An 18577-nucleotide genomic window follows, 5' to 3' on the forward strand; every position below is an offset into this window, starting at 1 on the left:
AGAGTCTATTTAACTCTATGGTTTTTAATACACTCCATAGAATCTGGTAGGATTTGAAGAATTCCATGAATCTCAATGTAAATTTTCCTAAACATCAAGAGATCTGATCTCACCGAAGTTCAACCAATGTGTCCTACTGATTTCAGTGGGATAGCTAAGGGCTTGCAAGCTGAATAACATTTTCCCATTGAAGGAAATGATGATTCAATATGATTAACTTTGGTTGGATTGTTGACCAGATATGCAGCTTACATACCTGAAACCATACAGTGACCACAAAGAACCTTTTTTAAACAAATGATCTACATTACACACACACACACACACACACACAGAGCATCAATGTCTCCCATTGATTTATTCTGACTGCAGGATTCAGCTGTTTAGGATGCAGAAATATAAACTTGCTGAAGATGGTTCATCATAGCAGTCTCTACATGAAAAATAACACTTTAAGGGTGTTGGGCAGCATGTACTCAACAGGGTTTACTTCTGAGTAGACATGCATTGTGGTGCGTGGCACTCAACAGAACTTCAGGCACTGACACCCCTAAAGCTGTGTGTGGTGTGGTTAGTGACAACATTGGGGGGTGAAGTGAACAGACTGTGTACGTTCCTCTCCTTCCAATGGCTGAGAAGGCTTCTGCCTTTATTCAACTCAATTTTGAAAAGATCTCAAAAAGGAATGGGCAGTAAAATAAAGTTACCTATAGAATCTGGAACAAAAAAGTTGTAACCAAGAAGACTGTAGTGAAGCACAGATGGGATAATCCCTTTTAAACCAGCGTAGCTCCAGTCAGACCGACGTGAGTTCATTTGGACAAAAAGTGGCAGGTGACTAGATCTAGGAGCAAGAAAAACGGATGAACAAATCCTTCAAATCCATAGTAATCATTCAGAGGAAAAAATCCAGTATCGCATCAAAGTCACAAACAGTTCTAAGCACACAGCCATGCAACATAAATTTCAATGGCTTAAATTCTAAAAGCTGACTCTGCTTTTGGTAAGGTACTGGTGAAGCCGGCTCAAAGTGTGGCAACATTCCCGGAATGCATAAGTCCCTTTCCTGTTGAGAAACCTCAGTGACATCAGTAGGAAGCCTGCTGTGCACAGCCTGCACTAGTCTTGCACCCATTCCTTCCTATGCTGCGCTGGTTATAGCCAACTATTTGGGATCTAGCCAAGATTCTGGGAATCAGAGAGATATCATTATAGGATTCTTGCTGTTCCAAGCAACAATGTCTTCTAGAGTTGACCTGGTGTCAATTTACTCATGGTCAAGAATATTGAGGTGTTTCTTCAGACTTCTAGTCACTGTTCCAATAACATCAGTAGGAAGTTTTCAATATACAGCCTACACTAGTCTTGCAGCCATAACTATTGTTTTTATTAAGAATATTTATATACCGCTTTTCAACAGCAATAGTTCATAAAGCAGTTTACTGTAAAATAAATCAATAAATGGCTCACGGATGGAAGCTGCATGGATGAGAGCAAGACAGGCTCTGGCTGACCTCCACTGCATGCATGCAGGCTTGCAGGGAGCCCCATGCTGTGTGGACACAGCCAATTTATGAAAGCATATGTTGGATTAAGAATGAGTTTAGTGTCTTAGATAGACTTATAGACTTGGAGTAGGGAGGCCTCTCTTAAAACCATGAATTTTGCTGGGTGAACAGGGCTGGCTTTAAGCCAATTGCACCAATCATTACCAATTGGCCTCCACGCCTAAGGGGCTTCCACAGTAGGGTAATCTACAGGCCAGTCCTAGGCTTCCTGGCATCCTGAGGAACAGCGGCACAAAAATGGTGACCACGGTATCCTGCAGCCTCCAGGAAGCCGCCAAAGGAAAGCCCAAGGCCCTGCAATGGGGCTACACGTGTCTGCGCCAACTATTTTGCCAGCACAGACAGGAGAAGCCCCTATGCCAACATGGGGCATAGGATTCGGTAGAGGAGGGCTCCACTGGTGCCTCTCCCTCCTGGGCCGGTCCCAGTTTTAACAATAAAACCAGCCTCCATACAAACTTGAGCAACTTGAAGCATGTAAGTACAATTCCTGAATATTTCAAGTATAGATGTCCACTAGTTGCCGGTTAAATCAATGGTCCCTCTTTAAAAAAAATCTCAATACTCCTCTGTGCACTGATGCTGATGTACATGCATGTCCTTGTTATTTGTTTCAAACCAATAAAACCCCCTCCTCTTCAGATAAGCAACAGCAATGAGAGAGGCAGAGAGAGGGCAGATAATGAAGTTTCCATAGCCATCATTGCTGCTGCTGGAAAAGCATTTCAGGAGCTTTTGCACAAGAGGAAAGCACTTTCTGGGACAGCATTGGGGAACTGTAGAGCAAAAGGGCAGGGAAAGGGCAGGGAATCAAATACACTTGGGACAAGTTGAGAAATGGGGTAATGTAGCTTCCTGATGGAAGGCCATGAGCCAGTGGGAAGGTGTAGCTGCAGTGCGAAGGACATAAGAACATAAGAACAGCCCCACTGGATCAGGCCATAGGCCCATCTAGTCCAGCTTCCTGTATCTCACAGCGGCCCACCAAATGCCCCAGGGAGCACACCAGATAACAAGAGACCTCATCCTGGTGCCCTCCCTTGCATCTGGCATTCTGACATAACCCATTACTAAAATCAGGAGGTTGTGCATACACATCATGGCTTGTACCCCATAATGGATTTTTCCTCCAGAAACTTGTCCAATCCCCTTTTAAAGGCGTCCAGGCTAGACACCATCACCACATCCTGTGGCAAGGAGTTCCACAGACCAACCACACAGTGAGTAAAGAAATATTTTCTTTTGTCTGTTCTAACTCTCCCAACACTCAATTTTAGTGGATGTGCCTGGGTTCTGGTGTTATGTGAGAGTGTAAAGAGCATCTCTCTATCCACTCTGTCCATCCCCCGCATAATTTTGTATGTCTCAATCATGTCCCCCCTCAGGCGTCTCTTTTCTAGGCTGAAGAGGCCCAAACGCCGTAGCCTTTCCTCATAAGGAAGGTGCCCCAGCCCCGTAATCATCAAAGTCGCCCTCTTTTGCACCTTTTCCATTTCCACTATGTCTTTTTTGAGATGCAGCCACCAGAACTGGACACAATACTCCAGGTGTGGCCTTACCATAGATTTGTACAACGGCATTATAACATTAGCCGTTTTGTTCTCAATACCCTTCCTAATGATCCCAAGCATAGAAATGGCCTTCTTCACTGCCGCCGCACATTGGGTCGACACTTTCATCGACCTGTCCACCACCCCAAGATCTCTCTCCTGATCTGTCACAGACAGCTCAGAACCCATCAGCCTATATCTAAAGTTTTGATTTTTTGCCCCAATCTGCATGACTTTACACTTACTGACATTGAAGCGCATCTGCCATTTTGCTGCCCATTCTGCCAGTCTGGAGAGATCCTTCTGGAGCTCCTCACAATCACTTCTGGTCTTCACCACTCAGAAAAGTTTGGTGTCATCCGCAAACTTTGCAACCTCACTGCTCACCCATGTCTCCAGGTCATTTATGTTGAAAAGCACCGGTCTCTCTCCATTGTGAAAATTGCCCATTGACACCCACTCTCTGCTTCCTGGCCTCCAACCAGTTCTCAATCCATGAGAGGACCTGTCCTCTAATTCCCTGACTGTGGAGTTTTTTCAGTAGCCTTTGGTGAGGGACCGTGTCAAACGCCTTCTGAAAGTCCAGGTATATAATGTCCACTGGTTCTCCCACATCCACATGCCTATTGACCTTTTCAAAGAATTCTATAAGGTTCGTCAGGCAAGACTTACCCTTACAGAAGCCATGCTGACTCTCCCTCAGCAAGGCCTGTTCGTCTATGTGTTTTGAGATCCTATCTTTGATGAGGCATTCCACCATCTTACCCGGTATAGATGTTAGGCTGACCGGCCTATAGTTTCCCGGGTCCCCCCTCTTTCCCTTTTTAAAAATAGGCGTGACATTTGCTATCCTCCAATCCTCTGGCACTGTGGCCGTTTTGAGGGACAAGTTGCATACCTTAGTCAAGAGGTCTGCAACTTCATTCTTCAATTCCTTAATAACTCTTGGGTGGATGCCATCAGGGCCCGGTGCCTTATTGATCTTTAATTTATCAATGAGGTTTGAAACATCTTCTCTTTTAACCTCTATCTGACTTAACTCCTCGGTCAGGAGGGGCCGTTCGGGCAGCGCTATCTGCCCGAGGTCTTCTGCCGTGAAGACAGATGCAAAGAACTCGTGTTCATCTTAGATGCATCTTAGATGCAGGGATATGCATTGTAGGGTGATAAAGGGAAAATCACACAGTGTTAAGTATGGTATATCATACTGATGACCATCCAAGCAGAGTTAGAGGGCGTTAGTGTGGAAGTTACCCCCAGGGCAAAAAGAGATCAGAAGTACAGAGCCAGTTCACTGACCGAAAATGGAAACCAGAACAACAACTTTCTTAACTGCTGAGCAGCCTGAGGATAGTTTTTGTCTAAAGACAGGGAGACATTTGAAACTATCATCCTGTTTCTCTGGCTTATGGCAACCTTTTAAACACAGAGATGTATTTATAAGCATTATCCAGTTGCGACGACTTCAGATTCTTTTCCACCCTAACCAAGTGTTGAAATAGCAACAACGGGACAGTCTTAGAAATATGCCTAATTTGGAGATTTTGCTTGAGACCAACCTTGTGCCAGCACTAATTATTGACGAATCTCCGAGTGTAGCTGCCATCGAGGCTAAAGTGCAAATGTACTTATTCCCTCGGAGTTCCAGAGGAGGTGGGATGGCTTGTTCCATAAACAAGCTGCTTTCACCGCCTTCGAAGATCACATACTCTGCTCCCAGACTCTGCTTCAGCAGGCTCGCTCGGTCCATGTACCAGAGCACTGCAGCCTGGCTGGTTACATTCAGTTGAGCAGAAAGTTGTCCTTTCCATTTGGTGAGCAGTGGCACCTGCAATAGGAGAGTAGACATCAGAAGAAAACCGTAGAAACATCAACACAATCCTGGGGTGTCTACTCAGAAGTAAGCCCCACTGAATTCAATGGCCCTCATTGCCATGTAACTGTGTCTAGGATTGCATCCACACTGCCCAATCTTATCCCCCACCATTACTGACAATGTAGCTGCACTAATGGAGCAAATGCTGCATCTGACGGTGGGGGGAAGTTATCAGGAGACCTGCCAGAAGTAAGTAAAACAATTTTCTCCTTACCTGTGCATAGGCCTCCTGGTGGCCTATGTTTTGTCTCAGACCTATGCCAGCTATGTAGCTGGCATAAGTCTAAGGAGAGAAAAGGGGCAGGGTGGGTTCAAAAAGAGGACTGGATCCTGGCGCATGCTGGTGCCACAAGGATCAACCCCATCCCTGTCCCATGTCCTTCCCCTCCCCACCCTGAAACTCCTCCTGCCTTCCATCTCACTGTCCACATCAAACCCGCCCCCCACTGCCAATTTACTATGGTTGGCAACCTTCAGTCTCGAAAGACTATGGTATAAGCCTACAGCACCCAGTATTCCCAGGTGGTCTCCCATCCAAGTACTAACCAGACCTGACCCTGCCTAGCTTCCAAGATCTGACGAGATTGGGCATCTGCAGGGTAACAGTTGCTGTCACCTGCACTGATGCAACCTCCCCATCTTGCCATTTGCAGCAGCAGCCCAGAAGTGTGCAACAGCGACCCAGCTTTGCCATAAAGGGCCTTGCGCTGCCACAACAGGAGTTCTGATAGCAAGGCCTCAATTCTATTCTGTTGCTGCTTACAGACTAACAAGTGATTCAAGTAATTCATTCCTCACACTTAACTGATTAGATTAACTGAATAAGGAATTGAATAATGTGATAAATGTTATCACAGTTAGGCATTCTTGTGAAGAGACAGATATCTGTCCTGCCATTTTTTAACTTGGACTCCTTATGAAGCAACTCATTCCTTGAGGTCTTCAGGAGAGGCCTTCTTCCGCATTCCACCACCAGTGGAAGTTCAGCTAGTGGGGACAAAGTCTTCTCTGTGGTAGCACCTCACATCACAGGATGTGAGATCCTGTGGTAGATCAGGTTGGCTCCCTCTCTCATTCTTCTGAGGATAGCTGAAAACCTTTCATTTTAGGGTTGTATTTGGGGCTTAGTTTTCTGTGTGGTTTCGAAATATGTATTTTTCTTTTTTCGGGTTTTCTGTTGGTTTGTGTTATTATATTGCCTTCTGTTTATTAATTTTAATTGACTGTAAGCTGCCATGGGCATCTCCTGATTGGATTGGAAAAGCAGGATCAAAACATTTTAAACAAACAAGTTACATTAGTCGTAAGATTTACAGCACATTAACTCAGCAGTAAGTCTGAGAGTGTCCAGCAGAGGTTACTTCCAATTAAGTGCTCAAAGGAATGCAGCCTTAGTTATAATGAATTGCTTTGTAGGTTTGGTATATTCTAGCCCAGGGGTGCCCAAACCCCGGCCCTGGGGCCACTTGTGGCCCTCAAGAACTCCCAATGCGGCCCTCAGGGAGCCCCTGGTCTCCTATGAGCCTCTGGCCCTCCAGAGATTTGTTAGAGCCCTCACTGGCCCGACGCAACTGCTTTCAGCATGAGGGCGACTGCTTGACCTCTCCCATGAGCTGTGGGATGAGGGCTCCCTCCACTGCTTGTTGTTTCACATCTGTGATGCAGCAGCGGCAGCAAAGGAAAGGTCAGCCTTGCTTTGTTCAAGGCCTTTTATAGGCCTTGAGCTATTGCAAGACCTTCATTCATTCATTTAAGTTCATCTTTAATATATTCATTTATGTAAACTTATGTAAATTTATTCAAATTTGAAATGTAAATTAATTCTTTTTTTCCCTGGCCCCCGACACAGTGTCAGAGAGATGATGTGGCCCTCCTGCCAAAAACTTTGGACACCCCTGATCTAGCCTGGTTTCTTATTGTAATACTAGGTACTGGAATATGGTATATGAGCCCAAACCTATCCCCTGCCACTGATGGGTTGGGGAGGGACCAGACAGCCCAGGAGAGGTAAGTAAAGAGCTTTTTAACTTACCACTCCATAGGCCACCTGGTCTCCAATGTGTCTCTTTGGACCTATGCAGGCATGAGTCCAAGGAAACCTGTGGAGGCAGTTCCAGGCCAGGAAGGGGGAACAGGATTTTGGCATGTGCAGTTATCACCAAGATCCTCCTCTGAACCGCCCTGTCCTAGCCTGCTCTGCTCCTATCACTGACCTACCTGCTCCATTGGAGGTTCAGCAGCCCACTGTGTCAGTGCAGGGCTTCCTGGCTCTCATAGGGCACAATCCTAACCAGGTCTACTAAGAAGCAAGTCCTATTTTGTTCAATGATGGCTTATTCTCAGGGAAGTGTGGTTAGGATTGCAGCCATACTCATGTAAGCAGCTCACTTGCATGAAGCTCTCACACAAGCCAACCACTGCTGATGCAGATCACGTGACAGTAGGCCTGACACTGATGCAACGTGAGTAAGACCCAGATTGGATTGAGCCTTATGTCTAATTATTGCAAGGTTATTTGGTTAACCATGGATGCATGGTTAGGCAAAGTATAATTATTGCATGGTATTACTTGCCTAATCTGCAAGAGGGATCTGAAGGCCTTAGGAATGGACCTCAACAAGTGGGAAACCCTGGCCTCTGAGCAGCCTGCTTGGAGGCAGGCTGTGCAGCATGGCCTTTCCCAGTTTGAAGAGACACTTTGCCAACAGTCTGAGGCTAAGAGACAAAGAAGGAAGGCCCATAGCCAGGGAGACAGACCAGGGACAGACTGCACTTGCTCCCAGTGTGGAAGGGATTATCACTCCCGGATTGGCCTTTTCAGCCACACTAGACGCTGTGCCAGAACCACCTTTCAGAGCGCGATACCATAGTCTTTCGAGACTGAAGGTTGCCAATATAATATATAGTGCACGGTTACATAATTATTTCAGGGTCACTTTATGGGCTCTATTTGTTAAAAATAAATATAAAGGAGGAAGGTTTCCTGTAAATGTTTTAGTATAGATTTCACAGGAAATAACTTGACATATTCTGAGAGTCAACAAACCTTGAAATCACTTACTTGCTTGCCAGTAGTCCTCTTGATTTACTGGGACTACTCCTGAGTAATTGGTTTCAAGGTTATGCTCCCTGATTGCTCCTCTTCTCAAATTCTGCTACATGCACACAAAATATAATATGTGCATTTTCAAAACAGAGAGTTGGACCAAGAGTATATTATGAGCGATGAAGCAATTTTATTGATGGGCAAGATATCCCAGTAGATTTAAAATTTTAACATAATACCATCTGCTGTATTATGTATTGAATAACATATGGTCTCAAGGATATTTCGTTTATAGAGGCTATTAATGATAGAGTTATATTTTCCTATAGCCATTTAAGGGCCTGAGGTTAGAGAGAATCTTGACCAATGTGTAAGCACAGCCCAATTTGTAAGACTGGTTATGAGTGTCTGCTAAAGTATGTTTAACAAACCGAGCAATCCTTATACAGTACCTACTGGGTCCTCCTAAATCAGGAACCTCTAGAAGCAGTCAAGAGAAAGAAATGATATCGGAACTTGTACCGAGTAGTCACCAGATTGTGAGTGGCGGCTCAGCCAAAAATATCCTTTGCCTTCTCGCAGAAACATCTGAAACAGTTGGGAGTTGATGCTTGCATAAGGGGACAGAGTTATGGAGAGTTTGAGAGACTTTATGAGCGAGTGGTCCGTGGTGCGTCTTAGAGTATGCAACTTTCTTCTCAGCGCAGGTAAATGTGTGTGGTCCTACAAGAAGTCATAAAAAGTACAAGTTTAATAATAATTGTATCTCTGCAGCTACCAGTATTTGGTAGGTGAGACTAAACAGCAAAACACTCAGTAGTAAACAGAAACTCCAGAAAAGACTCCAGAACATTAGTTCATGGAAGCATTCCCTGTGCCACTACAGCGACAAGCCTGAAGTCACAGAAAAAGGCACCATGTTGCATGGGGTTCTGCATAATGCAGCAGACCTTCAGGTAGTGCTGCCTCTAGAACATGGTCTGAGTCCTTAGTACAATCAATGAGCTTAGAATGGCTCACAGTGGCCTCCCATTGAGACATTAATCAAGTTCAGATATCCTTGTTAGTGTGCAGCACTGAGCACTGCCATGGAATGTGGAACTTAAAGGTGTGTCCCTTGATTAGTTCCTGGACAAAAGGCCAGTCACAGCCCCATAAAACTTTCTCAGCTTAACCACAGTATGAAGGATCCAAACAGACATCTTTTCAATGTAGGAGAAGAATGCCTATTTTTGTCTAGTACAGTATACAGTGTTGAATGGATGTGGCATATACATAAAAATAAAAACATAAGAAAATGAGAACAGCCCCACTGGATCAGGCCATAGGCCCATCTAGTCCAATTTCCTGTATCTCACAGTGGCCCACCAAATGCCTCAAGGAGCACACAAGACAACAAGAGACCTGCATCCTGGTGTCCTCCCTTGCATTTGGCATTCTGATGTAGCCCATTTCTAAAATCAGGAGGTTGCACATACACATCATGGCTTGTAACCTGTGATGGACTTTTCCTCCAGAAATTTTTCCAATCCCCCTTTAAAGGCATCTAGGCCAGATGCCATCACCACATCCTGTGGCAAGGAGTTCCACAGACTAACTACACACTGAGTAAATTCAATTCCAACTCTGAAGAAGTCCAATCTACTGAATTAGAATGGTATGAAAATTTAAAAAAAAAAAAAAAATCTTCCAGGCACATTGTACTTCTTTTACTAAAATAAAGTCCCAAATCCCAGTGCAGGCCCATCTCAAAAATGACACCCACAAGACTCAGCTGTGGTTTGCACCTGTAAAGCTATCTCCACGTTCTTGTGCATCTTAGGTATGAGAACAAGTTTGCACAGCTACACATTGCTGTGTATCAACTGTTGGATCTGTGCAAAATTCTTGCTGAAAATCTGGACAATTATTTTGTCTGGATGGTGAGAAATAATGACACAGTAATCTAGCTACCGTTATAGTCAGTGAAAACAACCCTGTGCATTGAAAAATGAAACTCAGTGGCCAAGAATTGAAAAAGTGACATCCTTAGCCCAGTGGTGCCCAAACATTTTCAGCTGGTGGCTCCCTTGACCTACTGGGCCCTTGGCTGCAGCTCCTCATTAGCTACAATCCTATACATTATACAGAGTGGTGGGCCCTTTGCGAGGATTCCATGGCTCCCCTGGCTGTTTTCCAGGGAACCATGGCTCAGTGTTTTGGAACCACTGCCTTAGCCTATAATTTCAGTAGGAATGCTGGAAAAAGATATGGGGAATTGACACAGTGATGACAAATTCTGGCCCACAGTTCTGCAGCTTATCCATGTCCTACACAGATGGTCATACCATGTTATAAAGCAACATTGTAGAATGTTCGCTGAGAGTGATTAGCCCTTCCCCAAGGTGATGTCTTTGCAGTCTCTTGAAGAAAGACTGTAAGCCTCGCTCTAGTTTGGTAGTCGTATTTGTCCCTCCATAATACTTCCAGACTGGCAACCTGCATTGAAAGAAGTTCAAAGTGGAGTCTTGTTTGATCTCAACAACTGGTTATTTCAATCTGTTCAAGTCAGCTTCAGCCAAAAGGTGCTCCAAGCTGTGCTGTAAATAGAGCAGCCAGATAGCTCTTCTTACCCAGGTTTGGAGAAGAGGCACTGCTATGAGTTACCCAAGTAATGTATTTCTTTGGGCCACAGATCTTTCACAGTGAGAAGAACATAAAAATCTGTTCCAAAATCTGGATCAAACAGGATCAAACCTATTGTCTGGGTCAAACAGTAGGACAACAAACAGGGATCTTATGTGCATAGTGGGGCTTTAGGGTTTTGCCCCCCCCAGTCCTGATCCCAATCATCTCCCACACTCTATTTTAAACAAACAAAAAAACTTCAATTGAAAGTCAATGGAACCCTGTAAGTATTACCTCCCACATTGCTACTACTGGGAGCTGATGCAGAGAGAATAGGATTCCTAAGGCCATCTAGTGAGTTGATGACAAAGGAGAGATTTAAACTGGGAAAGGTCCTAATTTGCAGCCCAGTCTCTTAACTACTGTGCTGCCTCAGGTCTCTGCAGTAGTGACAAATATGTAACATTAAGACCAGGCAAACACTCCATTCCACCTACCAACAGTGGTCAAAAAGCTAAAAGTTAATGGTTAAGAAGTTTCCAAAGGATGACTTCTTCTTGTTTATCTCCAACACCTAACTGTCAGAAGTATACTGTGAAAACAGAGGATGTATTTTGGGGCTACCATGGTTAGCATTCACCAATAGGTCTGTTGCCCATGTGTAGGAATGGTGACAATTTTATCACTGATTGTGTCTACATTTTCAGAGTTCCAGGTTTACCTGCCATTCAGCAGTTAAATTACCACTGGTAAGGTGCAGAAGCATTCTTAGTGGAATGTACATATGGTTCTTTACAGAAGTTAAACTGAGCAGTGATTTACCCTCTGTAGTAACAGGTTGAGTATACACTACTGTCATAATCACACTGCTGGTGGACACACATTGAGTACTCTCTTATGCTGCATAGTGACTAAATGCATGGTCATGTTAGTACTCCTCAAGGAGTTTACAACGGTGACATTATATCACCACCCTCTGTCTACTGTTAAAATCCTAAATCTTTATCCTTTTAATATGTTGCGTTGCAAGAGTTCTAGATAATAAGCACTTGACCATTCATAGTAAGGCCCAAACTAGATCTTTACACTACATATATAACACAAACCTTTTAAACATGAAAACCAGCTTGGGAAGAGGTTATTTGGATGGAGAAATTGACCATCCAATTTCCCCACCCAGGGGAGGGGGGAACCAGGGGGGGAACCTGCTTCATGTGACCTCTACCCCTCCCCTCCCCAGGTTCCAAATATGTTTGTGGAGATGAACAGGTATTTGGAACCCCAGGAGTTAGAGAGCAGTATATTATACAGTTGTGATTTGGAGTAGAGAAGCTGGAAGGATTAGCATCCCCACAAATTGCTATTCTGTTAAAAAAAAATGGTACTGGAGCTCTGTTACACATTTGCATATGATCAGCAGTTAGCCCTGCCTTATAAAGCAGTTTGCCATGTCCTTAAGACAGCTGTTTTTGGCTACTGCCTGCAGGCCACATTACAAACTCTGGATCTCTTTCTTACCTTAATATGTCAGTATTTGGCAATGTCCGCTGTGGTCCTGAAAGTTGGCTTCCCACTTCCTGATGGGCACGTGTGATGTTCTGAGCAACACACATTGTATACTGCAAAGGTGCCATGTCAACCCCGAGGGAATTCTCAAGGCAAAACTGTTTGTTCCTCTCGACTGAGAAGAAGATGGGTATATCTGAGGCAATCGTCACTGTCACCCCTTTAGAGATAACAAAAGAGGTTTCTGAGACAGGGAAAAGAGCATTTCATTTTATCATCCATTTGATAACATTTCAGTGACAAGAATTTCAACTGCTTTACAGCAATTGGTGCTGGCAGTACGCTTTACACACATCCTGAATCTTTTGCATACAGCCATGTCGACATGCCAGATGTGAACATGGTAAGCATGGAACAGTTCTATCTAGCCAAGGAGTGTCAAACTCGTTTCATACAGAGGGCCGAACAGCATTCATCATGTCTGCTGAGGGCTGAAAGTGATGTCATTAGACAGAAAGTGATTAAACTGGTCATAACCAAAAATAAACACTTTTTCTCAGCTGCAAATGACAGAAGAGAAAACATGAAAATCTGGATCATATTTCAAGATAAGGGATAGCCCAATTTTCATGTGGACTGCCCTTTCAGCAGTAACACCTCAGTACTGCTCAAAAGCTGAGAGCCGGATCAAAAGCTTTAGAGGGCTGCATCCGGGCCCCCAGGCCTTATGTTTGACATCCCTGATCTAGCCTACTGAGGTTTCACATTGGCATCAGAGACCAATTTAAGGTCATATCTCATTAATGAAAATGCTCTCAGGCTCTGGTCTCCTTAAATGCACTGAGATCTTAAGCACAGGTAAAAAGGCAGCTGTAAGAACATGATCCAATCCTGGCTAATCTAGTACTGTAATTTTTCACTCACCCTCAGTGCATCCATTTTTTAAAATGAAAGCAAATGTGAGCAGTTCTTCACAAAGAAAGGAAGCTAAGAGGCACCTGGCCCTATTACATTACTACACTGCACTCTTATGAGGTATGATAATCCACCCATAGTTCACTGCAACAGCAAGGCTATTTTGTAACATAGCCACTCTTCCCAGAAAATAATGTGATGAAATGGCCCTGGTTCAGCTGGAGTCTAGCTAGCCAAATGGTTTAAACCACAGATTTATGTATTTATTTTATTTTAAAAAGTGTATATCCTGCCATTCTCCTTACTGAAAAGGTACTAGTGCTGTTTATAACCTCAATAAAACATAATTAATAAAATCAGTACAAAATGCAATCAATGTAAAAACACCAAGCAATAAAAACAGTAAAACAACCATAAGTAGAAACTAATAAGCAGTTGAAATGGCAACAATCCAGTAGCAAATGCCATATTAAAAAAAGTCAACCCCCCCTCCAGAAGACAGGTGTTTGTTTCTGGTGAGTAAGATAGGATTAAAACCTAAGACTTACTGAACACAATGTATTTACTTCTGAGTAAAATAAATAACACTGTTTTCTACTAATAGGGGGGAGTTCAGTTCTTAATCCATTTCTGCCCAGCCCACATTTGATCCCTGTATATGCAATGTTGGGCAGAAATGGTTTAATTCAACAGGGATGGAGTTCCACAGTCTAGTGCTACTATGGAGAAGGCCCCACCATACTGGGAAGAGAATAAAAGAAACCTTACCAGTTGATCCCAGGAAATATCTTTCCAAGACCGAACCATAGCCAGTGGGGGTTTTGGTGAGGTCGCTGATAATGAACAGTTGGGACTGAAGGTCCATGTTGTTCAAAGGCCAGTGCTGAGTGCTGATGCTTGCTCCTCCATACCAGAAAATATTTGCCATGGAAAAGCAGTCCTGAAGACCAGAATATCAGAGGGAAAATGCTGTGCGTATATGCTTGAAGTACAGCTTTGATGTTAGGAGGCAATCTTAAATTATCAATTTGTGAAGGTGCGCCCTAACTAAAGGCTAAAGTAACAGCACTAAAGATATGGAAACAGATCTCTAAACATTGTTCAATACATAAGAGCCAAATCACTGTTGCAGCTCTATAGGCAGTATCACGGATACCTTTCCTATACTGAATCAAATCTCCCTGAGTAAGGCCTAGTGCAGGTGTAATGCTGCCTGATCACCTAGCCATGGTTAGTATGGAAATGAATGCACTGAAAACATGGTCAGTAGCCTTCCAGGTTTTGAGTCACAGAAGCTACCACAGATCTGATGGTTCAGGATGAAAATAGTTCATTAACAGCTGTCTTAAGTACTTATTATTTCTTGTGGCTCAATTACATTTCATTTGATCTTTATCAAATATTGTACAATACAATCCTGTGCATGTTTACTCAGAAGTTAAATTCCACTGTTCCACTGTGTTCAGCTTACTGCCCATTAAGGTTGCAATCCTATACATACCGTACTTTCCTGGGAATATGCCCCATTGACTATAATGGGGCTTACTTCTGGGCAGACATGCATAGGCTTGTGCAGTAAGTGTGTGTATGATCACAGACTTAATGTATGTTAACTGCTGAGGTTAACACTTGACAACCAGCTTAATTAATTGGCTCATGAACATTTTTTGATGGTTTCTTGGATAGTTTTTGTTCATTGATTTAGAATTATTAATGTGAATATTTTGGTAATGTTTATGCATTATTATCTGGCACCTTCTCATATAGGGTTTGCATCCCTTATTTGCTTTCTAGCAATTGGAGTCATACTGCAGAAAATCCCAGGAGGCATGACCTGTAGAACTATGCCAATTTAAGCCAGCTAGACTCTAATCCTCCTTGATTGATGCAGCTTGTATACATGCCAGCAACCAGAGGTTGCTAATCTTCCCACCAAAAATTCAGGAAGGTAGTACATAACCATACATAACTTGGGGGATAATCCCAGCATTTGCTGCCTATTACTAGCACTACAATCACTGACTGTTTAAAATAGCTTTCTCTGGACTGAAAAGCTCGATTACTACTCTGGAGAATCCGAAATGTTGCAAGATGGCTGCCAAGGTTTGTTGGCAGCGCTGAACTTTTAGCTCTGCTTTAGAATTATTTTATGGTGGGATACACTGGCTGGGCTACTGTGCTGCCTCAAATCCCTTGGCCTCACTGCCAGGATGGATGGCTATTGGTTCCAGCCTTGAGTTACATCATCTGCTTACTATGCATGCAGAAGCACTATAACTAGCCACCCTGCTTCATGGTATAGGGGCAATATGCATTTCTACTGTGGGAAACAAGGAATGTTGTTTTTGCAATAAGGATCTATATACGTAATATGGATAGCTGGAGTTAATCACCAAAGCTTGACTTGTAGTTGTTCTTGCCTTAAGGTTGTTATGCAATTATAGCCAGCTATTAGAGAGAAAAAGAGGAACAAAGAAGGGCTAGCCGGAAATTCTAACTGAAACTAGACTTGCAGGTGAACTTGAAATAGACTATCCAACTTCAGCAAGGGGAACCGCATCTACACACGCAAGTGGAGAAAGACAAAAGTTCAAGTTTAAATGCGCATGCTTAAATAGTAAATTTATATTTTCTCACACACCCCTTTTAGCTAATTAGGTCTTTTACATGAACATGGGATGTATGTACAGGGTGGGGGAACATTAATGTTGCAGGCGAGCCAGAAAAAAATGTAACTTAACCAATAGGAAACAAGGGAGGGAAAGAATAAAAACCCATGTAACAATCTCTCTGTGTGCCTCTCAGCTTGTGGGGAACCCATTCTTGCAAGAGTGACAAAATTCTTTTTGCTGTTTCACTTGGTGTCTGACCTGCATTTCTAACACCGCCTAGGACCTAACCAGGGACTGAACCTAGGACCTTCAGCATACAAGGCAAGTACCCTACCATGTATGCACTGCTGAAACAGAGATGTCTGTGTTGAGAATGGATGATGGCTAGATCCCAAAGGATCTCCTCTATGAAGAACTCATGCAAGGAAAGCACCCTACAGGTAGACCACAGCTGCGATACAAGGACATCTGCAAGAGGGATCTGAAGGCCTTAGGAGCGACCTCAACAAGTGGGAAACCCTGGCCTCTGAGCGGCCCACTTGGAGGCAGGCTGTGCAGCATGGCCTTTCCCAGTTTGAAAAGACACTTGGCCAACAGACTGAGGCAAAGAAGGAAGGCCCATAGCCAGGGAGACAGGCCAGGGACAGACTGCACTTGCTCCCAGTGTGGAAGGGATTGTCACTCCCAAATCAGCCTTTTCAGCCACACTAGACGCTGTTCCAGAACCACCATTCAGAGCGCGATACCATAGTCTTTCGAGACTGAAGGTTGCCAACAACACACACCCTACCACTGGGCTACAGCTCCCCCCTGAACTATAAGGGGGGAAAACTATGCTTTTAAGACAAGCGTAGTTGCTAATGTGATCCACAGACTGAAGGTTGCAATCCTCTATGCAGTCTCTATACAGCTGTGGGGGACCACAGAAGCAGATTTTCAGCAGGTTTAAGGGGCTGGAGCAGGAAAGAAGAATTTCCAAAAACCATGCCTTTCATTCTGTTGCACAAACAGAATTCACCATTCACACCCTAGAGCATTTGGATGTAACCTTATGCATGTACCTGAAATATTCTGTGTAATATTCTGGGCTCGTGGGCACTGTCAGGTCTGCTCATATACAAGTGTGTGCCCCTTAACGCATCTGGTCTGCATCCCTGTCGTTAAGAGGCACACAACTGTATATGAGCCAGTACGCCTTCATGTACTGGTATACACTTACATAGACAAATGAAATGTGTGAAAGGAGATGACGCATTGTGGCATCATTATAAGGGAAACAAATGCTGATGTCAATAGAATTGCTGTGTGATAATTATATCTTTGGTTACTCAGTTCACACATACTGTTCTGTCTGAGTGAACATGTGCCCATGTATGTTTGTACAAAAATCGCAGCTCATACTATTAGCTCATGTCTCAATGGACTCTGTCATATTAGCTCTGTCTCAATGGACAGATTCACCCAGGCACATGTATCACTAGAGCACATGAAGCTGCCTGCATGGTTCCTCTACATTGCCTATACCAGGAGGGTTAAACATATGGGCTGAAGGTGGCCCCTGGAAGCAATTTATTCAGCCACCCGTTTTAATTGAACTCTCCCAGCTTGATAATTGGGCTCTCTCTCATATCTTGAAAATATGAACAAGATTTGCATGTTTTCTTCTGTCATTTGCAGCTAATGAGTTTTTGTGTGAGAACAAAGTGCTTATTTCATCACCTGCTTAACGGTCACTTCCAGCCTTCAGCAGGCATCATGAGTGCTATGAGGCTTTTTACATGAAAGCCCAGGCACATTTCAAAGGGAATTGGAGTTTTTGAGGGTTTCAGAATTAACAGTAATGTCAGGGGTCGGCCGCTAATGAGAGAGAGTCCTACTCATATCCCTGTCATGCTTCTCATACTGCTCAAATGGAACCAGGACTAGTGACAAGGCTACTTTCAGGCTTTCTTTTCTTTTTTTAATTGGAAAGACTGATACAGCAGAGAGTATGTTTGAAAAATACTATGAATAAGTGGGTCCTGATCAGTAACAGACTCATGAATATTAAAGATCAGTTTCACCTCACCGGCAGTAATTCAGTAGAACCCTCCTGGTCCTCCACTACTTGTATAACTTAGAGAGAGAGAGAGAGAGAGAGAGAGAGAGAGAGAGAGAGAGAGAGAGAGAGAGACTGTAAATCACTGCCAAAACAATGTGAAGCCTAGCTTACCATATTGCATCTAAAGGGCCCCCAATATGAATGTCAACTAGGGCATTAGGACCCTGAGGGTACATTTGCCCAGGGCATGGGGTGATGGTGAAATTATAGGCATGGTCAGTGCAATCTCTAGGTGCACTAGGCTGAGCATAGTGGTTCTCACATAGCAGGAATAGTGCTAGCAACACTGCCGTAAACCAACATGTGAGGGTGGCACACCATCTCCCCATCTGATCAAAGAATTAATCTCATGCTTTTAACTCAGTACCAGATTAAAAGCCGTGTGGAAAAACCTTGATATCCTTTGCTTGCATTTTTTTAAAAGGTGGTTTTCAATATTTGCCTAGTCAGATATATTGGCCATAAGGCCCAGAATTCAATGAAATAATAAATGAAAAGATTACATTTTAACAGCATTTTACTTTTAATCCCTTCTTATCCTATAAACAAAGTTGGAGACAGATGCAATTTTTTTCAAAGTGCTGAAGGTGGTGTAAAAGTTGTTGATCACTGACATTGTATACTCATCTTATTATTGCTTCTGGCAAACAGATTTTCCAATCTGGGGAAATATTTCAAGATCCTGGGTGGTGATTGGGGAGGATGGGGAAGTCCTTGTGCTAGGGTCTTTCTCCTTTTCCCTGATCTGTTCCAATGTGAGGGCCAAAAGTGGTAGACTTCACTGCCACCATGGACA

The 18577-nt window shown here is 43.6% G+C and overlaps 1 protein-coding gene across 1 annotated transcript in view; it reads right to left on the reverse strand.

Moving 5' to 3' along the window:
- LOC136644091 (SITS-binding protein-like) overlaps nt 1-18577 on the reverse strand; it is a 41172-nt gene that overhangs the window by 19803 nt on the left and 2792 nt on the right. The window contains exons 2-7 of the mRNA XM_066619618.1: nt 13837-14008; nt 12166-12373; nt 10368-10518; nt 8563-8763; nt 4678-4946; nt 708-844 (exon numbers count right to left, since the gene is read on the reverse strand). Of these exons, the coding sequence (XP_066475715.1) occupies nt 708-844; nt 4678-4946; nt 8563-8763; nt 10368-10518; nt 12166-12373; nt 13837-14008 (1138 nt within the window). The remainder of the gene's footprint in view (nt 1-707; nt 845-4677; nt 4947-8562; nt 8764-10367; nt 10519-12165; nt 12374-13836; nt 14009-18577) is intronic.

The sequence above is a fragment of the Tiliqua scincoides genome, chromosome 1 (genome assembly GCF_035046505.1).
Source record: "Tiliqua scincoides isolate rTilSci1 chromosome 1, rTilSci1.hap2, whole genome shotgun sequence".
NCBI classification, from domain to species: Eukaryota; Metazoa; Chordata; class Lepidosauria; order Squamata; family Scincidae; genus Tiliqua; species Tiliqua scincoides.